The sequence below is a fragment of the Podarcis liolepis genome (genome assembly GCF_965112155.1).
Source record: "Podarcis liolepis genome assembly, chromosome: 3".
Classification (NCBI taxonomy): domain Eukaryota; kingdom Metazoa; phylum Chordata; class Lepidosauria; order Squamata; family Lacertidae; genus Podarcis; species Podarcis liolepis.
In genome coordinates this window covers 107,024,406-107,050,846 of record NC_139557.1, presented here as the reverse complement: position 1 = coordinate 107,050,846, position 26,441 = coordinate 107,024,406, and the positions used below count along the sequence as shown (strand labels likewise).

Here is a 26,441-nt window from a genome sequence, read left to right as displayed (position 1 = left end):
CTTAGGTGTTTATGAGGCAGTGTGATTAGTTACCGTGGGTCAATGATGATGATGTCCAAAAAAAGCCAATGCCCAGCATGAACAAAGTACAATTCCTAGAACATCCCCCCCCCCCCGACTGCACAGGAATATGTAGCAGGTGAGTAGACATGTTACGCATTACCCCAAAGGCAGACATTTTGGAAAAAGACTTGTTCTTGACCAACCTCCTAAAGACAGCATCAGGTTTCCAGACTCCATCCTCCTGTTTCACTTTCATGTATGTGCCAAACAGCATGCAGTAGACTGTTGCAGCAATACCAAAGTAATCAGTCTAAAAAATAAGGACATGTTTGTAGAAAGCTTCACAGCTACACAGGAAGGAAAAATTAATATATTCCTCAAAGTTTCTGGTGATCTTCAACTAGCCTGTGCTTCTGAACTGCTGTATGTAGTTTTCAGGATCTAATCTTACAGTTTGGTGTGGTGTTTTGTTTTTTTCAGATCTCACCCTTCTGGCACTGAGCTCTGGGTGGCACAGAAATTTCCCCACCACCACCTCAATTTTATTTTCACAACAGTTCTGAGGTAGGGTTAGGCTGAGAGTTGGTGACTGGCCAAGGTCAACCAGTGAGATTCATGCCTGGACAGGAATTTGAACTCAGGTCTCTAGTCCTAATCCAGCATTCTAACCAGCACACCGCCTAATGTGAATTTTGAATGTTCAAAGTTAATGATATTTTTTAGTACTTCTGCATACCACCAGCCTTCCAAAAGCAGCGAGCTAGAAGTCCTGATTGAAATGAAGACTCAATGGCTACCAATAGATTTTTAATTTGCGCAGCGTCTGTCACCAACGTTGCTGCTTTATACCTAGTCAAAAATTTTGGCCACTGAGTTTAGTGCTGGCCACATGACCCAGAAAGCTGTCTGCGGACAAACGCCGGCTCCCTCGGCCTATAGAGCGAGATGAGAGCGCAACCCCATTGTCGTCCGCGACTGGACCTAGCGGTCAGGGGTCCCTTTACCTTTATACACTGTCCGGCAGCAGCTCTCTCAGGCTTTCAGAGAGGAGATATTCCTTGCCTGGTGATGCCAGACATTGAACCTGGAAGCAGATGTTCTACCCCTGAGATATGTCCCAGACTGCATATACAAAGACAAAAACCATGCATTTGCCCCGTACCTGGTAATTCCATGGCTTGTTTGTCATCATCTCAATACACTGAAATCCAGATGTTTTGCATTTTCCTGTGAATACAGTTCCTGCAGGGAACAGGCTCATGTCTATGCTTCGGCCAAAGTCAATTATGGTCAAGCCATGAGACACGCTATCCACATCACAGGTGTCGTCATCCAAAAACCTTTTGCGATTCAAAGAAATCGAACCATTATTTCCAATACGGCAAGGCAGGTTATTTTGATTGTTGTTGTTTTTTTTAAAAAAGGTAAAACTCACAAGCGAAATACTTGCCTTGCACTGAAAATAAAGTTGTCGGGTTTAATGTCGCCATGAATTATCCCACAGCTGTGAAGCTCTTCGACCATGCGCAAAATGTGTATGGTGAAGTAGATAACAAGCCCTTGGGGCATCACTTTCTCCACCAGCTTTTTGTATATGTTTATGGTGTTCTGAAGTTGAGAGAGTTGGGGGTGGGGAAGAGAAGATGCTTATGAATGAGCCTAGCCAGGAGTGGACAAATTAAGGCATAAGGCTGAAATCCTACATATGCTGAACCAAGGAGCATGTTTCATTGAACGTTTGCATAAACATGCATACAGCTAGGCTACAAGAGTACAATGGAAGCGGTACATGAACACGCTAGACCAGAGATAGGAAACCAAATACGACCCTCTGCACCTCTCTATCTGGCCCTTGGGACTCTTCCCTGGGACACATCCTTGATTGACCCTGCTTTGTGCCCTTCCTTAAGTGTTTTTGCCTGGCTAAACTATGCCCTTGATCTCTGATAAGGTTTCTTGCTTGCCTGGATGGAGGACAGAGTGGGGTACAAAAGTGTGCGCAGAATCTAGCCTACTGTACAACGGCGAGTTTCACATTTACTGCTCCGCCCACTTTTGCCTTTGACCCCGCCCACTACTGGCATGTGATCTCCAGAAGCTTTGCCCAGAATGGTACAGTGGTACCTCGGGTTACATACACTTCAGGTTACAGACTCCGCTAACCCAGAAATAGTACCTCGGGTTAAGAACTTTGCTGCAGGATGAGAACAGAAATCGCATGACAGCGGTGCGGCAGCAGCGGGAGGCCCCATTAGCTAAAGTGGTGCTTCAGGTTCAGAACAGACCTCCGGAACAAATCAAGTTCTTAACCCGAGGTACCACTGTATATGTGATCCATAGGCTGGAAAAAGTCCCCTATTCCCGATTTGGACCAAGACCACCCTCAGTAAAGCTAACATTCATTGATACCCAGACCGCACTCACCAGCAAAGTCCCGTAATTGTAAAGCTCGCCAACTAAAATGCTTCCATTGTGGAAAAAGTGAGCAGAATAGAACTGGATGAAAAGATGGCGCAAGCTTGGCTTAAGCCTTTCTGTTAGCTGAGCTACTATGTAGAATTCCCAGGGGCTTGCTGGCTTCTGCACCTGCAAATAAATGCACAAACACTTTTAGGGTACTTATTATTACCGTATTGGCCTAAATATAAGCTTCACCCCCCCACAAATTCCGACCGTGAAAAGTTAAAGTGCAGCTTAAATTCGCAAAAAATGGCTTTTGTGATATCACTGCTGAAACAGACATACAGTGAAATGGAATGGGTGTGAGTGCGGAATTTTAAGGGAGCGGCTTATATTCGGGTATTGTCTTTCCCCCCCTTGAATTTTAAAGGTGTGGCTTATATTTAGGTGTGGCTTATATTTGGGTGCGCCTTATATTCGGACCAATACGGTATTATTTATTGAATTTGTTAGTTGCTTTCTCTTGCCCAGGGCAAGTTCATTTTCTGCAGCGAATGGAGGAGACCCAAGGAAGGCTTGCTCCTCCCACTCATCTATAGATCTCCTCCTCCACTGAAGGAAAAGAGAACATTGGACAAACCACGTTGCGTTCATTTTCAGCGGGGTCGGGGTAGAGGAGATTCATGGGAAGGGGGGAGGAGCAACATGCAGGAAAAAGCCACCACCACTGCAGGAAAAAGTGACTTCATGAATCCATGTTAGGCACTTGCCCAAATGGTGGGGGGTTGGGAAGGGGATTGGAGAAGGGCAGGGTGGACACAATTATCACTAAAATAAAAATTATTGCAAATCCCACTACAGATAGGACCTTCTGCCAAAAGGTGCAATGGCCACAGGACAGAAGTGTCTCTTGTACCATGGATCAATCCATCTGTGTGAAACATACAGAGCGAGTGGCAACCCAACACTCTCTTATTCCCGTATAGTTCCTAGTCTTAACCTTTAAACTCTTTATAAGCTTAAGTACATGAAGACAGAAGAGTCTGCTTAGGAAGCGTCCACATCTGACCTTTAAACAGCAGCACTACAAAATGGCATTTGTTTTCAGATAAGCCACTGAAGCCCAAAGCCCACTTACTTTCAGTATGACTTTCCGATTATTTTTTGTGTTGTCCATATCAAGGACAGACGCTTGATAGACGCGTGCAAAAGCTCCTTCTCCCAGTAAGCAGTCAACATGAAAGGATGTGGTTGCTAAGCAAGTGGCAAGGAGAAAGAAGAGGAGGAAATGTAGAAAAAGGAATTAGAATACAGCAGAAATGACCCATTTCAAACTCATGTGCTAACTTTGTGGCCTGACAGTGGTACCTCCCCTCCAGGAATTCTATGGAACCAAGGTCCCAGAGACTGGTATGAAGGCGCATGAAACAGGTCAAGTAGGTCTGTGGGTGGACAGGGAACCATATGGAAACCTAGGTAGGTACACTGTCTTGAGTCTCATTCTACTCATTCTACTGTTCAGGGAAGTTTTTAATGTGTGACATTTTAGTGTATTTTTGCTCTCTGTGGAAGCCGCCCAGAGTGGCTGGGAAAACCCAGCCAGATGGGCAGGGTACAAATAATAAATTATTATTATTACTCATTCCTCTGACTTCAGAGATTGATGCAGGAACTGCCTACACATTTTCAAGCATGCATTGTAGCTGCTGTAAGAGCTAGCTACTTTTTTTTTTAAAGAATTAAGCAACTCCATGAAAGCTTAATTTCTCAGGATGATGAATCCTGCACCATATCCTGTACAGTGGTACCTCGGATTAAGTACTTAATTTGTTCTGGAGGTCCATTCTAACCTGAAACTGTTCTTAACCTGAAGCACCACTTTAGCTAATGGGGCCTCCCGCTGCTGCCACGCGATTTCTGTTCTCATCCTGAAGCAAAGTTCTTAACCCAAGGTACTATTTCTGGGTAAGCGGAGTCTGTAACCTGAAGCGTATGTAACCTGAGGTCCCACTGTATATCTGAAGACCCCTGATTTAGTATTGTGCAAGGCAGACAGTGATGAACAATAGGACTGGCTCTGCAAAAACATTTGCTTTGGAGTAAAAAAAGCCCAAGACTTCATTATTCTTGCAAAACACAAACAAGTCCCAGCTTCTCACTTTCTGTCTGGCATCCTCCAGTGAATGCAAACTGACTACTGCTTTCAGACCTCTGTCCACATCACACAGTTTAAACTGACATATGTGGGGGGAAACCAAGTATAGTATGTATGCAGGTCTTACCCAATTTGAGTTCAGCTTTCGGTTTGAGAACTGGAAGACCTGATTCCCATTCAAAAGTATTTGAGTAGGCACTGATTGGCTTGGGCAGCCCAAGCAGAAGCTGGTGAATTAAGCTGTTGCTCCAAGGGTCTTCAACTACTTCAGGAGAAAAAGGATTCTGGTTAAGTCATTTAAATCAGGGAAATAACAAGATTTTCTCATTGACAGGCATCATCAACGTTTGAAAAGACAAGCCTAAATGACAGAGACCAAAAGAAAAGGCATGGAGATTCAGCCAATGGACTGCGATGAAACACTGAGCACTTGGGATACACATTTATTCCCTATAATTCGGAACATCGCCATTTCTTTATTTGAACATTTTCTACCCCCACCTTTTCTCTCTTAAAAAACGGGCACAGGGCAACTAAAGAATCCAGTGAGCTGGTGTAGTATACTGCTAAATCTTGCATTCTCTGGAGCAACTGGGAGAAACAAGCCATAAAGCCATAATTAAGCTCGGCTTTGCATCTGAAACCAGGGTTGCGGTTTGTTGCTCCCTAGGAAGTCAGGACTCATAAACTAACACAATCCCACCCAGGTTTGGACGTAACCCGTGTAAACCGAGCTTAACTGGCATTTTCTGGTTAGATGCAGAATGGCCAGCTGCTATATAAAATAAAGTGCTTATAGTCAGGCAAGTTCGCCTAGGAAGACCATTTTTTACAGCCCTGTATTCTTAGACATATTCTTCCTGGGACAGCAACTTTTCCTTTACCCTGAGTCAGTTGACAGGCAGACAGTGGAATGGTGTGGAATGGCGTAGAGGCAAGTTGCGCAGCACAAGCAAAATCTCCTGTGCTGCCTGGAGTAGGAGCCAGGGTCTTGTTGCAGAAATTAGCCCACACGGTGCAGTCATCCTTCGGGCCCTCCGTTGGCGGATTTACCTCCTAAAGACAGCAACACACAAGCTACATCCACCTTTCCATTCAAAGCAGAAAGCAGAATTTCACATCCCAAAAGTTAGGGACCTATAAAGGAAAACCCCGCCCCCCTGCCCCCGGATTTTATTTTGTTTGGCAACAGCAGAAGTTTTACAAGCTTCATCTCCCCTGATGCAGGCTAGGTGCACATAGCAAATGTGTGATGATGTGCACACAAGGAGTCTGTGAGGCCATGTGCACATAAACAAATACATTCAGATGTAACACCAAACCACAGTTTGGCAATTGGGAGAGGAACAATCAACTCTTGCAACAATTGTATGTCCTCACAAAGTGAACATAGCTGGGTGGCCTGTTATATCGCTCACCAGGGCTTTCATTTATTTTATTTAAAAATTATTTTATTTGCCCCAGCCACTCTGGGCAGCTTCCAACATAGTCTAAGAACACAACTGTGCATCAAATATTAAAAACTTCCCAATACAGGGCTGCCTTCAGATGTCTTCTAAAAGTCAGATAGTTCTTTATCTCCTCGACATATGACGGAAAGGTATTCCACAGGGTGGCTCCATATAACTTCACTTCTCACAGTGGGGGAACCGCCAGAAGGCCCTCAGAGCTGGACATCAGCATCTGAGCCAAGGCTGTTTAGGACTACAACTCTCATCAGCCCAAGCTACCATGGCCAACCGTCAGGGATGATGGGAGTTGTAGTCCAACAGCATCTGCAGGGCTATTGGCTCACCATCGTTGGGTTGATCCTCTCCTAATACCTACTAAGACACGTGAGTGCCACATCCTGCCTTAAGCATTTTACATCTAAATCATAGAATCATAGAAGAGACCACAAGGGCCATCGAGTCCAACCCCCTGCCAAGCAGGAAACACCATCAGAGCACTCCTGACATATGGTTGTCAAGCCTCTGCTTAAAGACCTCCAAAGGAGGAGACTCCACCACACTCCTTGGCAGCAAGTTCCACTGTCGAACAGCTCTTACTGTCAGGAAGTTCTTCCTAATGTTTACGTGGAATCTTCTTTCTTGTAGTTTGGATCCATTGCTCCGTGTCCGCTTCTCTGGAGCAGCAGAAAACAACCTTTCTCCCTCCTCTATGTGACATCCTTTTATATATTTGAACATGGCTATCATATCACCCCTTAACCTCCTCTTCTCCAGGCTAAACATGCCCAGCTCCCTTAGCCGTTCCTCATAAGGCATCGTTTCCAGGCCTTTGACCATTTTGGTTGCCCTCCTCTGGACACGTTCCAGTTTGTCAGTGTCCTTCTTGAATTGTGGTGCCCAGAACTGGACACAGTACTCCAGGTGAGGTCTGACCAGAGCAGAATACAGTGGCACTATTACTTCCCTTGATCTAGATGTAAAATGCTTAAGGCAGGATCCAAACACTTTCTTTATTTTTATTTTTTTTAATAAATGCTTTTTATTAAGTTTTCTTCATCACACACATCCAAAGAAAAACACAGCTAATACACATTAAAAAGACATTAAATAAGAAAAAAGAATTAAAAGAGAGAGAAAAAGAAAGAAAAAAGAAAGAGTACATACAGACAGTTTGCTAATAACAACTTCCTTCCCTCCTGATTTCGGATTTCTACCTTTAATGATTTCATCATACAGCTGGTGTAGATTTTTAGTTTGTAACATTGGAAGATTTAGGTCAGACCTACTGTAGTTGGTAAGTTACTAAGATTACCTTCAATGTATACCATAAATTTATTCCAATCTTCTTTTAACTTTGTATTTTTTTGATTTCTAATTCTTTGCGTCATTTTTGCCATTTCTATAAAGCCATAAAGTTTCAGTTGCCAATCTTTCACCGTTGGTAAAGTTGAGTTTTTCCAATTTTGGGCAATTAACATTCTAGCCGCGGCTGTTGCATATTGGAACAGGGTTTTATCTTTTTCCGGTATTTCTTTTCCCACCATCCCTAGTAAAAAGGCCTCTGGTTTTTTGGGAAATGTGAATCTAAATATTTTTTTTAATTCATCATATATCTTTAAACACTTTCTTTAAAACGTTTGATTTTCCTCATATGCAAATTTAAGCAGCTATACATAAATCAACTAAAACTCCATGATCAATCGACAATGGTTTATTTAGCAATCTGACAACCCAAGCTCTTTCTCAATTAAGATTTTTATTTAGTTTTTTTCCTTTGTTTAACAGAAACAACAAAAGACAAGAACAAAAAAAGGTTGACACTGAGAGGGAGTGGGGGAGACAAGTTGAGAGGGGTCAGCACAGGTTGTGGCAGCCCACTTTGTACCCTACACAGATCTGAAGCTTAATTTACAAAACCTGGTAGTAAGGAAGAAGCATGCCCCAGGGGTGAGGCAGCATAATTCCAATGAGGCTCTATTTGGGATGGGAGGACTACTGGGAGAATTCTCTCAAAACACTTGAAGAATCCTGCATTCTCAAAATCCTTGACATATGTCTCTGTTATAAATGCCATTCACTTACTGCTGATTTGGCAGCACAGCTGACTGTGGGACGTTCTCCAAAGACTTTGGATCCTGTCAACTTCGGGGGATGCACGGGAACACTGAAACGAAAAGTTCAATTCTGGAGCAAATCTTTCGGGCAGAGCAATTCACACAGAGAATGAACGACGGTCCAAAATGGCCACTGTTCTCAATAAGCCAGGTTTGTAAGTCGCACAACTTCATTTTGTTGCCTTTTTAGTAAATATGAACCTGACATCCACACTGCAGGCACAGAACAGGCTAATGGTGACGAGGATATATGCTTATATGTGCAGCTCAGAGACTTGTGAATGCTCTCGTTTCCTCACATGTTCTTTTAAGCCCCATCTGAAATGCCAGAGTAATGTACCTAGTCATTAGGCCTCAACTCTTTAGTCATGCCAACCAGATGCGATTTCAAAGAGATTTACTATGGGAAGTATCAACAAGATGCGAAAGAGAAGAGTTAATTCCTTCTGGCCCCTTTTATTTTACATACCCTGCTCTTTCTTCAGGAAACTCAGAACCATTTATAGAGAACTGCCAGGCAACCTTCTATCTAGGTAATGATCAGTCTGATCCTAACGTAGCTTTAGCAGTGCGGCAGCATCACACGCTTTTGGACCACTATGAGGTGCACGGCAGTGTACGTAACATTGAAAGAAACAGCGGTGAGACTTCTTGCCTGAACTGAGAGTAGCCCAAAGATGGGGGCAAGAGGCTATCTGAGATAACACAGTGCCATTGGCTCCTATACACAGGTGTTGCCCAACAGTTCAACTCACCCTGCATTCTCGTCTTCAAAGATCGTAAAGGCAGGTGGTGCCGCAGGAGCACTGGGCTCAATGCTGGAAGCCTTGCCCAGTCCTAAAAAGGTCAGAAAAGGGGGGAGGGGGAGATAGGTAGATAGATAATTTATTACGGTTGGAGAGCAGCTTATAAAACACACTTGGGGGTACAAGTCCCAGAAGGAAAACCAACAATTAAAACAATGTACAACAATAAATTTAAAATTTATAAATGCGATAAGCGTATAGACACTTAAAACTTTAAGATAAACTACCGCAGAGAGCCGACCCAGTCACCCATGGAACCGAGTTTGGGGATTTTCTTAACGGACTAGTTTGAGTCGGGAGATGGTCTGCGCCTACAGGTCAGTACACAGAATCTGGCGACCATCCGGGTCGTCTTCTGATCTTTGCCTAACAGGAAAAGGTCAATTTTTTGCTTTTCCAGGAGGTCAGTGAGCCTCACCAGAAGGGGAATCAATGGTCTTACTAGGTGCCTCTTCATAAAAGGGACATCTAAAGAACAAGTGCTCTGGGCTTCCTATCTCCCCCAATGAACAGGCACAAAGTCTCTGAGCATATGGGACATTTTTAAAGGATCCTTCCAGGACCGGCGAGGGCAGAGCCAAGCTTCTGGCGGGAGGGGGAGAGAAACAGATTTTGGCTTTTCTTAGTAGGAAGGGAGAGAAAATGACGGTAAGACAACCCTCTGCACATTGATTTCTCCACCACTGTGGATAACATTATGAATTGAACAGTCTATTACAGTTTTACCCTGCCCTTCCTCCATGGAGCTCAAGCAGGACACTCCCAGAGTGGCTTACAGGTTTAATAATAATAATAATAATAATTTATACCCCACCCATGCACTCTGGGCAGCTTTCAACAAAATATTAAAATACAGTAATGCATCAAACATTAAAAGCTTCCCTAAAGAGGGCTGCCTTCAGATGTCTTTTTAAAGTCTGGTAGTTGTTGTTTTCTTTGACATCTGGTGGGAGGGCGTTCCACAGGGTGGGCGCCACTACCGAGAAGGCCCTCTGCCTGGTTCCCTGTAACCTGGCTTCTTGCAGTGAGGGAACCGCCAGAAGGCCCTCTACACTGGACCTCAGTGTCCTGGTAGAACGGTGGGGGTGCAGACGCTCCTTCAGATATACTGGACCGAGGCCAACACTTTGAATTGTGCTCGGAAACATACTGGGAGTCAATCCATCTATTGGTAAGGCTACAAAAGTCCCCTGCCTGAAAACCTGGAAGGCTGCTACCTGTCAGTGTAGACAATACCAAGCCAGTTGGATCTATGGTCCAATTTGGAAAAAGGCAGCTCCGTAGGTACAAAGGCTAATCCAATTAAGTGTGCCTAACACCTGCTGGATTCCATTTCAAAACTCTACAGAATTTGGGACGTCCAACATCATACCCGGACTTCTCTCTCCAAGCACCCCCTCTTTAAAACAAAAAAACCCTGAGAACTCAAAACTGTATTCACTATTTTGGTTGCTCAAAAAAAATTTCCTTATTGTGCCCTGTCCATCACCCACCCACAAAGGAACAACAGTAGATTACCATGCCTGGCCAACAAGGCACTCGTTTAGCTTTATAACACTCAGGATTAGATATATACCAATACAAAAAATTATGCAACATGTGCCGGTTCAACTCCCCAACATCTATAGACATATATACCGTTATTTCTACAGTAGGCTTCAAACTCATCTTCATCTTCTGAAAGTATAGTAGTATCTTTGAAGGAAGATGCTTGGAAGACATCCATGATAAATCCTAGCAAAGGAAGAAGAAAAATTAAAAACAGATGCCAGGTTTAAAAAAAAGCCAACCCCGGATACATTTAGTCAAGAATATAACTCGTCGTGAGCAACAAGAGGTTTGCTACCTGCATTCTGCAGTGAAGAAACTATCTTAGCTCAGTAGTCAAGACCATCCCTTTGCATTCACACAGTCCCAGCTTCTGCCCTACTAAAGAGGCTTGCACATGTTAACTAGGCTCAAGACCCCAGGCAAACTGACCCAAAGATGTGCCTCCAGAGAAGATATAAACTTTGCTGGATGTTAGCTTTTGTCCTTTTCTCAGAACAAATGCAGAAATATATATTCAAAACTGAGCTGCCGTTGGTTGATTTCTGTAACCTTCTGGAGAATCTTTAAATATTATGTATTAATTGACATTTCACACCTCCATTCTAGGGAAATGCAATAGGACGTAACTGCTGGAAATGTCAGTTTCCTAAAGCCAACCATATGCACAGCCTTGTTTTAAGCAGTGCTTTCTTTTTCCTTTAAAAATGTTTAGGGGTACTCTCATTTTGACTCTAGAAAATCACCATTTTATAGTTCAAATCGGGGAGAAAAAATGCAGTAAATGGACAAAAGTAGAAAGATTCACAAAATGTTTAGGGGTATGCGTACCCCTGAGTACCCCCAGAAAAAAAGCACTGGTTTTAAGTATTACCTTGATAGCCATAGGTAACCAAGAATTCCATATAGGTGAATGAGCTGGCTGGCAAAAGAGGGATGAATAGCACCAGCCCTGTTTGACTAGCCCACTTGATTTCAGTGCTAACTGCAGAAGAATTAAAGTCTCAACAACAACTGCACAAAAACCCAGAAGGCTGGCAGAAATGGGGGAACAGATCACTCTATCCCTCTGCCACTAGTCTGTTTTGTTGAAGACAGTATTTTTAACTACAGTGGTACCTCGGGTTACATACGCTTCGGGTGACAGGACGCTTCAGGTTACAGACTCTGCTAACCCAGAAATAGTACCTTGGATTAAGAACTTTGCTTCAGGATGAGAACAGAAATCGTGTGGCGGCAGCAGGAGGCCCCATTAGCTAAAGTGGTGCTTCAGGTTAAGAACAGTTTCAGGTTAAGAACGGACCTCTGAAATGAATTAAGTACTTAACCTGAGGTACCACTGTGGTCTGGTCAGCGGCTAGCAGCCACAGAGAAGAGGGCTTCCCCTCCCCCACGGCCAACATGGAAACACAGGTTTTATACTCCTGTTTTGAAGGGACCACATACTTACCCAGGGCCTCTTTAGTGTGAACAGTGGGAGATGGAAGTATTTTAGACGGAGTCGCTTGCGTCATACTTGACGTATTTGGAGTGGCTTGACGGTTGTCGTTGAAAATGGAAGAATTTCTACCACCCGATGCTAAAACAGTAAGAAAACCAACATAAGAATTTGACAGTGGAAAACATGCTTTGAAGTTAATGGGCTTTATTACACATGGGCTCCTTTATTTCCACCGAAGAGGCACAATAGTTAACACTGGAACAAGTAGCAAAAAGACTTTGCTGTACTTTATAGATCTGCATTCCTCTTAAAAAGAAAAACGAAAGAAATATTTATGCTGTAATTTCTAGTGCCCTGCACTGGTTTCAGAATGGGTAGTGGATGTTAGGATATTTCCGTTCCACCTTAAAAGGGAGCAGGCTTTTGTAAGCAACAGAGTCTGCGCATGTCCTATTCACAGGATGTTTATGCTTGCTGTTTTTTTCCTTTCGTTTTTCAGTCGGCTCAGACACGCTGACAGAATGGACGTGTTTTCTTTTGTTCTGTTAAACGCTAAATAAAGTCTGTAAATTATGCTCTTCTGCTCTTCTGTGATGCAAGCTTTCGGCTGCGTTTCTGCTGATAAAGAGGGTGCACCAGCCTAGGAATGATGCCAGGAATTTCCAAAGGCTTTGTGCCCCTAACTGTTGGATCTGCATGAGTACGGGAGGCCGATGGACGTCCAGAACTCCAGCTTGGGGGCTCATGATGGACACTATCTCCCTGGCAGTTTCCCAACAACAAGGTTTCGGGCCCAGATTCACGGCACCTACAGGAGAGTAAAGCTGCAACAGACTGCGTTTGAGAGGTATGAAGGTGGGAAAAGCGAAAGAAATGAGGGAGGCATTTGGCTTTTCTGTTTTACCTCTTTGATCTACGGCAAGGCTTAATTGGCCTGGGAGCCGAGCCAGAAAGGCTTCGTGATTAATGGCTGCCAAGATAAGGAGTCTTTGAAGGCATAGAGAGACTCACGGCTAAAGCAAAAAGCTGGAAATGGAATTTTTCCAAGCTTCTGAAACTGCTCCGTGTCCTAAGTTGGATGGGCAGAATTATGAACCCTGGGCAAAATGGTGTGAGAGTTTACTGCGTCAGTTTGGGGTATGGCATGTCGTGAGTGAGCCCCCCCCAGTTCCTCTGACAGAGAGATGGAAAGGCCAGAATTCGAAAGCCATTGACGTAATAGTCTTATCCGTATCTCTTGAGGAAATTAAGACGCTGGCTGGCAACACCACTGCACGTGCAATGTGGTCTGCTTTAAAAGAAGCTCACAAGCCAATAATCCCAGCCCAGAGTTTGACTGCAAATGAGTGCAGGGATGCTGAGGGCACCAGTTGCAAGCTGCAGGGGGAGCTGACCGTCACGTCATCCCAGGCAGCATTCCAGCCTCCAGGGGGAGCCAAGGAGTCGGCAGCTGAGAGCTCTGGTTCTCGTGAGAACCAAGGTCATCGCCTTTGCAGAGGCCGGAAAGGCAAAGGTAAACAGATGCCTACAGATGGCCAGGAGCAGAGGGAGGGTGAAGAGCCCGCGCAAGGGAAAAACAAAGCGTTGTTTACTGGCACAGCTTCACCAAAGGCTAAAGGCACGTCTGCAGATGGCCAGAAGCAGGGGGGCAAGCTGCAAAAGCCCACGCCAGTGGAAAGCAAGGTTTTGCTTGCTGGCACAGCTTCACCAAAGGCTAAAGGCACGTCTGCTGGCCAGGAGCAGCAGGGGGGCAAGCTGCAAAAGCCCACACCAGTGCAAAACAAGGGTTTGCTTGCTGTAAAGACTGCTCCAACAGCCAAAGGCGACTTTGTTGTGGATTCAGGCTGCACGCGCCACATCTCCAAGGACAGGCATCTCTTTATCTCCTTCAAGCCACAGGAAGGTGAGATCCACCTGGCTGATGGAAGGACGTTGCAAATTGCTGGAGAAGGGACTGTGAAACTTGCAAGTTTGCACACAACCATCAGCGGTGTACTATATGTTCCAGGCGCTGCAAGCAACTTGTTGAGCGTCCCACAGCTTACTGGACGTGGTTTTCAGATTTCCTTCAAGAGGAGCGTCTGTGTCATCAGTAAAGGCAAAGAGGACTATTTGCATGCAAAGTTTATGGATGGTTTGTTCCATATAACTTATGATGACACTGTTGTATCTAATGCTGATTCTTGTTGTGTTGCACAAACTAACAAAGTTCTTCATGCAGGTTGCATTCATGATGCGCATCGACGGTTTGGTCACCTCTCTTGGAAGGCACTGGCCAAGATGCCAGAGGTGGTTGAAGGTTTGAACATCAAACCCTGTAAATTTCACATGAAATGTGTATCTTGTGCAGAGAACAAGGTGAAGGTTGCTCCAAAAGGCAAGGAGTCTAGCAGGCAGGCTTCCAAACCCTACCAGCTAGTGCATGCGGACCTGGTTGGTCCACTTGCGCCCTCTTTAGGAGGAGCAAGGTACTTCATGATTCTGATTGATTCTTTTTCCAGGTACATTCATGTGTATTTGCTCGAACAGAAATCGCAAGCGTTTCCAAAGTTTAAGGAATTCTGTGCTTGGTTGGAGAATGTGCACGGTAAACGTATTTCTTGTTTTTTTACTGATCGGGGCGGGGAGTTTACTTCTCAGCAGTTTGAAGCTTTCCTGACTGAGAAGGGAATCCAGCATGACATGTCAACGCCCAGATCGCCATGGATGAATGGTCTTGCGGAGAGAGCAAATCAAACATTGCTGCAAGGAATCAAGACCTTGTTGCATGATGCCAATCTCCCTGATAAGTTTTGGGGGGAGGCTTTGGGGAATTTTGTTTACAGCTTTAATCGCAGATTGTCATCACCCATTGGTTGTACCCCCTATGAGAAGATGTTTGGCAAGAAACCCAACACCAAACACATGAGAATCTTTGGTTCGGACATGTGGGTACGCACACAACAAACCAACAAGCTTGGGAAGCGTGGGGCACATGGTTTGTTCATGGGGTACGAAAAAGGTGCATACAGGGTATGGATGACTGACTCTAAGTCCATTAAGTTCACAAGGAGTGTTGAGTACAATCCTAAGTGGGGGGAAAATGTGGGAATTTTCCAGAGTTACCCAGAGGAGGATGAAGGTGATGTCAAGCAAGCAGCTAAAGATGAGAAAGCTGCTGATGAGGATGATGATGATGAGGATGATGATGATGATGATCAGAGTTCGGATTCCAGTTCAGTGGGCGGCGCTGCTGCTGCTGCTGGTGTCAGTGACAGTGATGACACAGCAGACTACAAGAGCGCACAGGCCTCAGTCAGACCATCTGATGCTTCTGACAATGAACTGGAAGAACCACTGTTCACCATTGGTCACTTTTCTCCTAAGAAAGAGGAGATGAGTCCAGAAGACTTGCGTCTAGTACGCAGATCTGAAAGGGCGACCAAAGGCAGACCTCCAAAGAGGTATGCTGATGAGTTTGCTAAGACAGCAACAGCTGTTCTTAGTAGCTCAGAGAAGGTGTGGGAACCTTCAAGCTTCAAAGAGGTTCAGGAGTTAACCTCTAAAGATGCTGAGCCTTGGCTTAATGCCATGAAGGCTGAAGTTGATTCCTTGAACAGGAACCAAACTTGGGAATTGGTACCGGTAGTCCCAGGAATGAGACTGGTTGGCAGCAAATGGGTCTTCAAGGCCAAGACAGACCAGAATGGCAAGGTAGTCAGACACAAAGCCAGATTAGTTGCCAGAGGTTTTTCACAGGTACCAGGACAGGATTACCACGAGACCTACTCACCCACAGTCAAATATGAGAGCATTCGGCTGATGCTCAAGGTCGCTGCGGAGGAGAAACTGCATGTTTCCCACCACGACATTAATACAGCTTTTTTGTATGGGATTTTGAATGAACAGCTGTTCATGCTTCCACCTGATGGGATGCAGATACAGAAGGGAATGGTCTGTAAACTGCGGAAATCCTTATATGGTCTCAAGCAAAGTGCCAGGTGTTGGAACACAAAACTCACTGAGACATTGCTTTCTCTAGGTTTTCACCAGGGCAAAGCTGATCCATGTGTGTTTGTCAAGGAGGAGGGGCAAAACAAACTGTATTGTTTATGTTTTGTTGATGATCTTCTGATGTTTTGGAAGAATCAGGCTTTTTACCAAAGCACCCTAGCTCAGCTGAAGGAGCACTTTGACATGAAGGATCTTGGTGAGGTATCCAACTATCTTTCTCTGCAGGTGGAGAAGGACCAAGCAGGTAATTTTCTGGTACACCAAACACAGAAAATTGCTGATGTGTTAACCAGGTTGAATTTGGTTGATGCAAACCCAGCAGACACACCGATGGTGACAGGTTACCAGGTAGACAGTACTGCTGAAGCGTTTTCTGACACAACGCTATACAGATGCATTCTAGGCAAGCTGAATTTCATTGCCAGATGTTCAAGACCTGACATAGCTGTAAGCTGTAATCTGCTTAGCAGACATGCCAACAATCCTACGGTTCAGGATTGGAAAGCTCTGAAGCGCATAGCCCGCTATTTGAAAGGGACTATGCACTACAGGCTGAGGTTCACCAGTCAGAAGACTGGAGGTCTTGAAATCTTTGCTGATGCAAGTTTTGGAAGTGACACCACAGATGGTACAAGCACTTCTGGTGTGTGCTACATGTACAACCACTGCCTGTTTGACTGGTTGTGCAAGAAGCAAACAACAGTGAGCCTAAGTTCCTGTGAAGCAGAACTCAATGCTCTGTCATTTTCACTCATGGATTGTGAATGGTTGATGCAACTGTTTAAGGACATCAGGGTGTCTGTGAAATGTCCTGTACAAGTGTATCAAGACAATAGATCGTGTTTGGCTTTGCTGAACTCCGAGAGTTGCAAGCAGAGAACCAAGTACTTGCAGATTAAGCTACATCGTGCAAGAGAGTGTATCCAGAAAGGACTGATTCAGGTGTCCTACATGGCAGGAAATGAAATTCCTGCTGATCTGTTGTCAAAGGTTGTTAACAGAGAACAACTTAAGGTTTATGTACAAAAGTTGCAATTGGGTGAACCACAGGTACAACAGGTTACACGGAAAGGGGGAGGATGTTAGGATATTTCCGTTCCACCTTAAAAGGGAGCAGGCTTTTGTAAGCAACAGAGTCTGCGCATGTCCTATTCACAGGATGTTTATGCTTGCTGTTTTTTTCCTTTCGTTTTTCAGTCGGCTCAGACACGCTGACAGAATGGACGTGTTTTCTTTTGTTCTGTTAAACGCTAAATAAAGTCTGTAAATTATGCTCTTCTGCTCTTCTGTGATGCAAGCTTTCGGCTGCGTTTCTGCTGATAAAGAGGGTGCACCAGCCTAGGAATGATGCCAGGAATTTCCAAAGGCTTTGTGCCCCTAACTGTTGGATCTGCATGAGTACGGGAGGCCGATGGACGTCCAGAACTCCAGCTTGGGGGCTCATGATGGACACTATCTCCCTGGCAGTTTCCCAACAGTGTATATCTCAATAAAGGATAAAATGCTTTTACCCCAAAGTAAAGATAAAATGAATCGTATGAACTGAAGTTATATTTGGAACCCAAATTGATCTTGTAACTGGTATGTAGCAGCCATGGGGGAAACTGTATCTAGAGCTGGTACATACAGTGTTTTCAAATTGTTAAGAGATTTCATGCTTTCAACAATTCAGCTCTCTTTTGGATGGTGTTCATAAGTGTATTTTTGTAAATTCCTGGATTGATAAGGCTTATAGATTTGGGCCGAAAAAGGATTCCAAGATTACCCATGACTGTATGGTCATTTTTAAAACAAAAGAACAAAGAGACACCATTTTAGGACACCACTATAAAAAAAGCCTAAAGATAGAAGGGAAGGGGATAATCTTGTTCAAAGAGATCCCAAAACACTTCTTGGCCCTGAGAAATAACTACACAGATTTGGCGACTGCTTTAAGAAGAAAGTTTTTTTTTTTCAGGTGGGAGTTTCCAGAAGGTCTCTCTTTCAAGTTCCAAGGGAGAAAACAAAGAATATGAACTGTGGGAGAGAAAGAAAGATTTCTGGAGAAAAACGTAAAAGAGCTGGGATTGGAAAGTCCTTCCTCACTGAGGGCAGCAGGCCCCTAAAAATATCAGGATGGCTTTAAAAATTTGCTCCTGGAATGTGAATATTTTAAATTCTCCTCGAAAAAGGAGCCAGGTTTATCAAGTTTTGGCAAGACAGAATTTGGATGTAATCTGTTTACCAGAAACACATGTTATTAGACTTCTTAGAAAGATTTTACAGAATAAGAAACTTGGACTGGAATTTATTTCATCGGACAAAGTTACAAAAAGAGGTGTGATTTTCTATGTTAAAGAAAAATGAAATCCCAAGTTGATGTTTAAGGATGAGGAGAGGAGATACATTGCTGTTGAGATTACAGCACAAGGCGATAAGTTTCTTTTATTGGGAATCTATGCACCAAATGATGGTAAAGTGGAATATTTTTTAAAAAATGGACTCAAGACATACAGACTATTTGGATTACAAATTGATTTTAATGGGTGACCTGAATAGGGTAGCCTCAACATTTATGGATAAATCACCAGAACAAAAACTTCAAAATTCTGAAAGGTTACCAAATATTGTTTTTTTATATGATGGATAAATATGACTTGTCAGGTATATGGAGGCTACGGAATCCTACGGAAAGAGATGATACTTTTTCCTCAAATTCAAGCCAAACATTTTTGAGAAACGACTATTTATGGATTTCTAGAGATCTGGTCCCTAGGGTTTGTAAAACTCAAATCTGTCCTAAGACTTGTTCTGATCATAATGCAGTGTTTTTGGAAATGAAATTATGTCTGCAGGTTTCCTTCAGATGGAGGATGAATGATGAGTTGTTGAGGAATGAACAGATGATTGGCAAGGCCCGAAAGACTCTAAGAGATTATTTTGAATTAAATATGAATACAGAGGTAGAAACAAGAGTCATTTGGGATGCTAGTAAAGCTGTAATGAGAGGTTTCCTCATACAATAGAATTCGATAAAGAAAAAGATACAGAATGGAAAAAAAGAAAAAATTCTGTCTCAAATAAAAGAAAAAGAGAAGAATTTGAGAGCAATGCCAAAGAGCCAACAGATACAAAAAGAAATTAAAGCTTTGCAAATACAATTTTCTCAAATCATAAATCAAGAAATAGAATGGAAAATAAAAACAATGAAACAGAGGAACTTTGAATCTGCAAATAATTTTGGAAAATTGTTGGCTTGGCAATGAAAAAAGAGACAGAAACAGAATACCATTACAAATATTGTATCTGATGGAAAATCTTTTGAAAACCCTGCAGGCGTAAGGAAATGTTTTCAGAAATATTTTAAACAACTGTATAAAAAAGGTAAAGAAGACAAGGATAAAATTGAGCAATTTCTTAATACAAATGAATTTCAGAAAATTCCCACAGATAAGACTCCTACTCATTGGTTTGATTACTAGACAGGAAGTTGAGACAGCTATAAATCAGATGAAACTAGGCAAAGCCCCAGGACCAGATGGGTTATCAGCCACATATTACAAAACTCTGAAAGATTGGCTAATTCAACCATTGGCAGATGTGTGTAATAAGATTTTAAGAGGGGAGAAAGCACCTGAAACCTGGAAAGATGCTTATATAACCCTGATACTGAAATTAGACCATGATAGATCGGATGTTAAAAATTACAGACCAATCTCATTACTTAATGTGGATTATAATTTTTTTTGCAAATATTCTGGCTAATAGATTGAAGAAGGTCTTAACAGAGTATATTCATAAGGACCAGGCAGGATTTCTGCCTGGACGACACATGAAAGATAATAATGGGAATTTATTTGATATATTGGAAAGATTAGAAGCTAAAAGAAATTGTAAAGCTTTATTAATGTTTATTGACGTGGAGAAGGCCTTTGATAATATCTCTTGGCTTTTTATGGAAAGAAATTTAGAAATAATTGAGGTTGGTCAAGAATTCTTAAATAGTATCAAGGTGATCTATTCTGAGCACAAAGCTAAAATTATTGTTAACAATGTGGTATCAGAGGAAATTAGAATTGAGAAAGGAACCAGGCAAGGGGGTCCACTCTCCGCTCTGTTATTTATTTCAGTTCTGGAGGTTTTGCTAAATATGTTGAGGAAAGAAGAGGAGGTTAAGGGCATTGTAGTAGGATCTAAACAGTATAAATTAAAAGCCTTTCCTGATGATTTGGTTTTAACTTTACAGGATCCAGAAACCAGTGCAATAAAAGCACTGGAGATGATTCAGGAGTTTGGGCAGGTGGCAGGATTCAAATTAAATAAGAGCAAAACCAAAGTTTTAGGGGGGGGAAATTGGACAATGATGGAAGGAGAATTTTTATTGAAAAGACAGGCCTGACCTTTTCGAAAAAAGTTAAGTACTTAGGGGTAAATTTAACGGTGAAGAACTTATATAAGGACAACTATGTAAAAGTAGGGGATGAAATTAAAAGAGAATTAGAGATATGGACAAATCTAAAACTCACACTTATGGGCCAAATATTGGTGATTAAGATGAATGTATTGCCGAAAAGTGTTGTTCTGGTTTCAAACCCTACTAATTATTGATAATATTAAATGTTTTAAAGAATGGCAGGAGTTGTCAAAGTTTATCTGGCAGGGGAAAAGACCTAGAATTAAATATAAATTGCTTACGGATGTGAGAGAAAGAGGGGGTTTTCCCTGCCAGATTTAAAGATATATTTTGAAGCTGCGGCCTTCTGCTGGATTAAAGACTGGATACAATTAGACAATGAAGATATCCTGGATTTGGAGGGATTGTATAATAGATTTGGGTGGCAGGCATATCTATGGTATGATAAGATAAAGGCCCATAGTGGTTTCAAGAATCATATAATTAGGAAAATGCTATACAATGTTTGGAGTAGATATAAAGATATTTTTCTACGAAAAACACCCAAATGGATCTCTCCAATGGAAGCACAGGCCCCCAAAAAGTTAAATATGGAAAACAAATGGTTGAGATACTCTGATTTATTGATAGAGAACCAAGAAGGCTTTAAATTAAAACCGTTTGAACAAATTAAAGATAAGGTGAATTGGCTTCAATACTATCAAATTAATGAATTATTCAAGATTGATAAGAGAAATGGTTTTGCAACAGAAAAAACCAAATTGGAGACGGAATTGTTAAGATACTAATGTTAAAAACATGTCTAAAATGTATAATCTGTTGCTGGAGTGGCATACAAAGGATGAACAAGTTAAATTGGTTATGATTGATTGGGCACAAGATGTAGGACATAATATAATGATGGAAGATTGGGAGAGGCTATGGAAGAAAGGGGTAAAATTTACTGCATGTACGATGTTAAAGGAAAATATAATGAAAATGATGTATAGATGGTATTTAACTCCGGTTAAATTAGCTAAGATTTATCATAGTTGTGATAATATATGTTGGAAATGTAAAGAAAAGGAAGGTGCCTTTTATCACATGTGGTGGACATGTTCCAAGGTGAGAGACTTCTGGGAAAAGATTTATAATTAATTTTTAAAAATGTTGACATATACATTTATTAAAAAACCAGAGGCCTTTCTCCTTGGAATAATAGGTTCTGAACTGCCCGAGAAAGATGTAAAGTTATTTTTGTATGCCACAACTGCTGCTCGAATTTTAATAGCCAAGGAATGGAAAACACAAGAACTGTGGAAGAATGGCAGATGAAAATGATGGAATATATGGAGTTGGCTGACCTTACTGGAAGAATCCATGACCAAAAACAAGAGGAATACCAAGAAGAGTGGAAGAAATTTAAGGACTATTTGAATAAACACTGTGATATTAGAAATTACTTGAAAGTACCTAAATAGGCCTATGATTAAATTAAGAGTTAAAGAAATAAATAAGATTTAGAACTTTAAGGAAAGTTAAGAAATTTTATTTAAATTGGAATATTGTGTTTTTAAAAAATGATATCAGAAAACTGCTACATTTTAATTACAAGGAAATTCAGATGGGAGGGCTCAGAGGAAGCCCAAAAGATGTTTTTGAGGTTAGAAGTCTAAATAATTAATTAATTTGTGTTGTTTAGGTGTTTAGGTATTTACCAGTACCTTCTTTTTACTCTCTTTTTTGTTTATATTTGTGATCCTGTCTTTTTTCTTTTTCTTTTCCTTTGTTGTGATATGTGTTATATCTGTAAGAAACTTAATAAAAATTATTTTTTTTTTAAAAAAAGTGTATTTTTGTGTGTGACATTTATATCTCATCCTTCCTCCAAAGTGCTCAGGGCAGCAAAAAATACCGTATTTTTCGCTCTATAAGATGCATCAGACCATAGGACGCACCTAGTTTTTGGAGGAGGAAAACAAGAAAAAAAATATTCTGAATTTCAGAAGCCAGAACAGCAAGAGGGATCGCTGCGCAGTGAAAGCAACAATCCCTCTTGCTGTTCTGGCTTCTGTGATAGCTGCGCAGCCTGCATTCGCTCCATAAGACGCACACAAATTTCTCCTTACTTTTTAGAAGAGAAAAAGTGAGTCTTATAGAGCAAAAAATACAGTACTTCTCTCTCCCCCCCCCGGACTTCCCCCTCTCTTCCACTCCTATCTTTACAGCCACCCTATGAAGTTAAGCTGAGATAGAAGCTGAGATACAATCATCACATGGATGAGGCAGAATCGGGCTCACAACTGATGCTGCCATGCCAGCCACACCTTCCAACATCGATGTGATGAGAGCTTATGCATTCACACGCTTGTAGGTGCTTCAGAGCACCAGAGTCCCTGCCCAAGAGAGTCCTAGTTGCCTGCATACACTTAGGTGGCCCTTTCTCATGTTCTACTGAAGAACATACCGGCCAGGGTATGTGTTTGAGTGTAAGCTGCCTGCATGAGATGCTGATGGGGCCGTGGGGTCCAGCTGCCCTTCCTCTATGCAATAATTACATGCATGAAAATAGCTGATGTGACTGGCCCAGTGTCAACCCATTGTGCTTCATGGCAACATGGGGATTGGAACCTGCAACCTTCTGTCCTTAGTCCTACACCAGACTGGCTTTCCAGTGTTATGCAATGATTCATGAGCATGTTCGCTCCTTGGCCATGAATCCCTTACAGTAGATGGAGTCAACTTTATCATGGAGCCTCAACACAGCTGAACCACAGACCACTCACTGCTTGTAAGATAAACATGGTTTGCAAGTAGGAGACTTTTGAGTATAGCTCAATAGCCCGCTATGTTAGAGGGCTCACAGAGTATTACAAAGAAAGCAGATTATTACCATCTGTCATTTCTGCGGAGTGTTGCGGTTTCTGATGAGATGTGTCCAAGTGCCTGCACAGAAAAGCCAATGTGTTAAGTTCTCCAGTATCGGTTAAAGGTGAAAAACAGGTAGTGAAATATGAACAACATATTTGAGTAAGTGCTCAAAATGAGAGATGGGTGAAAGGAAGTGAATGGCTTTCTTTTAAAATTTATGACAGAGCCATCTGTTGAAAAGGAGCAGGGTGGTTTTAGGTCTGCCCAAAAATGCCATAGCACCACTTCTCCCGGTATGCCCCATGGAGGACCTTAAGGTCCACAAATAGCAACACCCTAGAGGTCCCGGGCCCTAAGGAAGTTAGATTAGCCTCAACCAGAGCCAGGGCTTTTTCAACACTGGCTCCGGCCTGGTGGAACGCTCTGTCTCATGAGACCAGGGCCCTGCAGGATCTGATTTCTTTCCGCAGGGCCTGTAGGACAGAGTTGTTCCGCCTGGCCTTTGGCTTGGAGTCAATTTGATACCCTCCCCCTCTTTCTTTTTCCTTTCTCCTCCTGTGATGAGGCTTCATTTTAATTGTTTTAATGTTGTATTTTAATCTTGCTTTTAAGTTGTATTCATTCAACTCGTTTTTATTATTGGTTGTTAGACGCCCTGAGCCCGGCCTTGGCTGGGGAGGGCGGGGTATAAATAAAATTTATTATTTTTATTATTATTTTTATTATTATTGGCAAACTCGGCCCTCCAGATGTTTTGAGACTACAATTCCCATCATCCCTGACCACTGGTCCTGCTAGCTAGGGGTGATGGGTGGACCGAGTTTGCCTATGCCTGCCATAGCATGTCTTCGCAAATAATCCCCCTAAAGGAACACACTCCAAGTTCCCCTCACCTAGTTAAAAGAAAAACTAGGGGGAAAAAACAATGGAGACAGGCGTTAAGAGGCCTAGTTTTCACTTACTGCTCTCCATGATGGTAAATGTTGGAGAGGATAGCACGTTTCTGGGGCGGCTGATCATCAGAGCTGACTTGAAATCTGTGCAGACTATTCTCACAATCTTCAAGATCAAGTTTCGCTTTGGATGCAGCCTTTCCGCTGGGGATGGTTGATGCAGAAACCAAGATTGGTTGTTGCTGGAAATTCCTGACTGGTTGTGTAGCTGAAGCACCACCCGCCAAAATCTCATCGGAAACTGGTATTTGCTGCCGACTTCCTACCAGCTGTGAAGCCGAAGCACCTGATGCCAAACTCTGATGTTCTGTCCCCAAATTCAAAGACTTTTGTAGATATCCAGCTAGGGAAGGTACTGCCCGCTCTGGCAGACCCTGAGCTGCACAGGTTTGTACGTATGGGTCACCCTTAAAAAGTGAAGAAAGACAACATTTAGGCAAGGAGAAACTTACACAATGTTTTAATGCATTTCTGACCCTGTCCAGCAACCTATGGCATTTCAAGACAGAAGTGTTAGTATGAAAATTGTGCATATTTTAAAAAACTTAGAATGGGTTTAAAGCTTTAAGGAATTTTTAATCAATTTAAATCTGCTTCCCATCATGCCCTGAAGACTTAGGGTAGAAATGTGTTTTAACAAAGGAAGGACATACAAGTTTTGAAAGTTAGGCAATTCAAACAATACCATCTATTGCAGGACCAATAGGTATTGTTGTCTATCAGCCCCAGTCAGCATGGGAAATAGACACGGATGATGAGCGAGATTGGTTCCTCATTCCTAGCTTATTGACTTGAAGCCAGATGTGGCCAATACAGTACCTTCTAGATGCTGTTGTACTATAACTCCCAACATCCCTGTCCACTGGCTGTGGCTAATGGGAGCTATAGTCCAGCAATCATCTGCAGGGTACCACGTTAGCTTTCCCCACCAGCCCAACTGAAACAAAACCCACTGCCTAATCAAAGGAGCCAGGGCTACAACACATTGCTTTGGCTTGGAGAAGGTCTCAGATACTATTTCCAACTCAAGCAGAGATTGTGGGGAGAACTTGGGAGAGCCGCTGCTCCCAATACTAGGCAAGACTGGCTAGTGGGCCAACTCTGTAAAGTAATATATTCACTAAATAACAAATACGCACAGCTCCTGAAAAACAACCTGACTTGGATTTTGGAAAGCTTATACAAGCTTGGAGTTGGAGAGCAACTACTGAAAATACCTTTAGGTACACGTTTTTGCAGTTTATCCTTTCAATCATCATCAACAACAACAATAATAATAATAATATTTTATTATTTATACCCCGCCCATCTGGCTAAGTTTCTCCAGCCACTCTGGGCAGCTCCCAATCAAGTGTTAAAAACAATACAGCATTAAATATTAAAAACTTCCCTAAACAGGGCTGGCTTCAGATGTCTTTTAAAGAGAAGATAGCTGCTTATTTCCTTCACATCTGAAGGGAGGGCGTTCCACAGGGCAGGTGCCACTACCGAGAAGGCCCTCTGTCTGGTTCCCTGTAACCTCACTTCTCGCAATGAGGGAACCACCAGAAGGCCCTCAGTGCTGGATCTCAGTGTCCAGGCTGAACGATGGGGGTGGAGACGCTCCTTCAGGTATACAGGACCGAGGCCAATTCAAAGGTCAGCACCAACACTTTGAATTATGCTCAGAAACACACTGGCAGCCAATGCAGATCTCTCAGGACCGGTGTTATGTGGTCTCGGCGGCCACTCCCAGTCACCAGTCTAGCTGCCGCATTCTGAATTAATTGCACTTTCCGGGTCACCTTCAAAGGTAGCCCCACACAGAGCGCATTGCAGTAGTCCAAGCGGGAGATGACTCATACATGAGCTCTGTTTTAACAGTGTATTGAGGATGCTGTTGCTTAGTCTTAACTGGCACAAAGAGATATGGCTGGGGTATCTCACTAGAGCCGTTAATGAGGAGGGGGGCAGCTATGGGTCCTGGCGTGGAGTCTCTGCTGCTCCCCAAGGGTGAGAGAGGCGAGGAAGTCAGCACTTTCAAAGCATATTTTTCAATCAAGTAACATTTTGATGTTAACAACGCAGAGAATGAATATTTAAAAGAATGCCAATATAGTATGCAGTATCACAAACATACATACCACTGTGGAGCTTTGAAGGGATTGCCAAGTAGATGGCTGTGCTGCAGTTTTCTGGGATGTTGATGATGTCTGGGAGAGCTGATCTAGCCTCTGCTGTAGTTTCTGTAGCTCAAGAAGGTCATTTTCCTTCTTCTTCAAAAATTCTCTCTCATCATCCTCTGAATGTCAAATGCAATATTGCAGAAAGCAAAGCATCTGTATGAATATTTTT

At 42.7% G+C, this 26,441-nt stretch overlaps 1 protein-coding gene across 2 annotated transcripts in view; it reads right to left on the bottom strand.

Moving 5' to 3' along the window:
* BUB1 (BUB1 mitotic checkpoint serine/threonine kinase) overlaps positions 1 to 26,441 on the bottom strand; it is a 37,640-nt gene that overhangs the window by 1,745 nt on the left and 9,454 nt on the right. Inside the window, exons 9-22 of one of the 2 annotated variants that reach the window (XM_083494189.1) lie at positions 26,231 to 26,388; positions 24,117 to 24,514; positions 23,177 to 23,229; positions 11,928 to 12,056; positions 10,568 to 10,663; positions 8,879 to 8,960; positions 8,092 to 8,173; positions 5,443 to 5,614; positions 4,686 to 4,823; positions 3,542 to 3,657; positions 2,428 to 2,589; positions 1,454 to 1,611; positions 1,166 to 1,343; positions 207 to 313 (exon numbers count right to left, since the gene is read on the bottom strand). In XM_083494189.1, coding sequence (XP_083350315.1) covers positions 207 to 313; positions 1,166 to 1,343; positions 1,454 to 1,611; positions 2,428 to 2,589; positions 3,542 to 3,657; positions 4,686 to 4,823; positions 5,443 to 5,614; positions 8,092 to 8,173; positions 8,879 to 8,960; positions 10,568 to 10,663; positions 11,928 to 12,056; positions 23,177 to 23,229; positions 24,117 to 24,514; positions 26,231 to 26,388 — 2,029 coding nt within the window. The remainder of the gene's footprint in view (positions 1 to 206; positions 314 to 1,165; positions 1,344 to 1,453; positions 1,612 to 2,427; positions 2,590 to 3,541; positions 3,658 to 4,685; positions 4,824 to 5,442; positions 5,615 to 8,091; positions 8,174 to 8,878; positions 8,961 to 10,567; positions 10,664 to 11,927; positions 12,057 to 23,176; positions 23,230 to 24,116; positions 24,515 to 26,230; positions 26,389 to 26,441) is intronic. The other variant, XM_083494190.1, reaches the window with a different exon arrangement.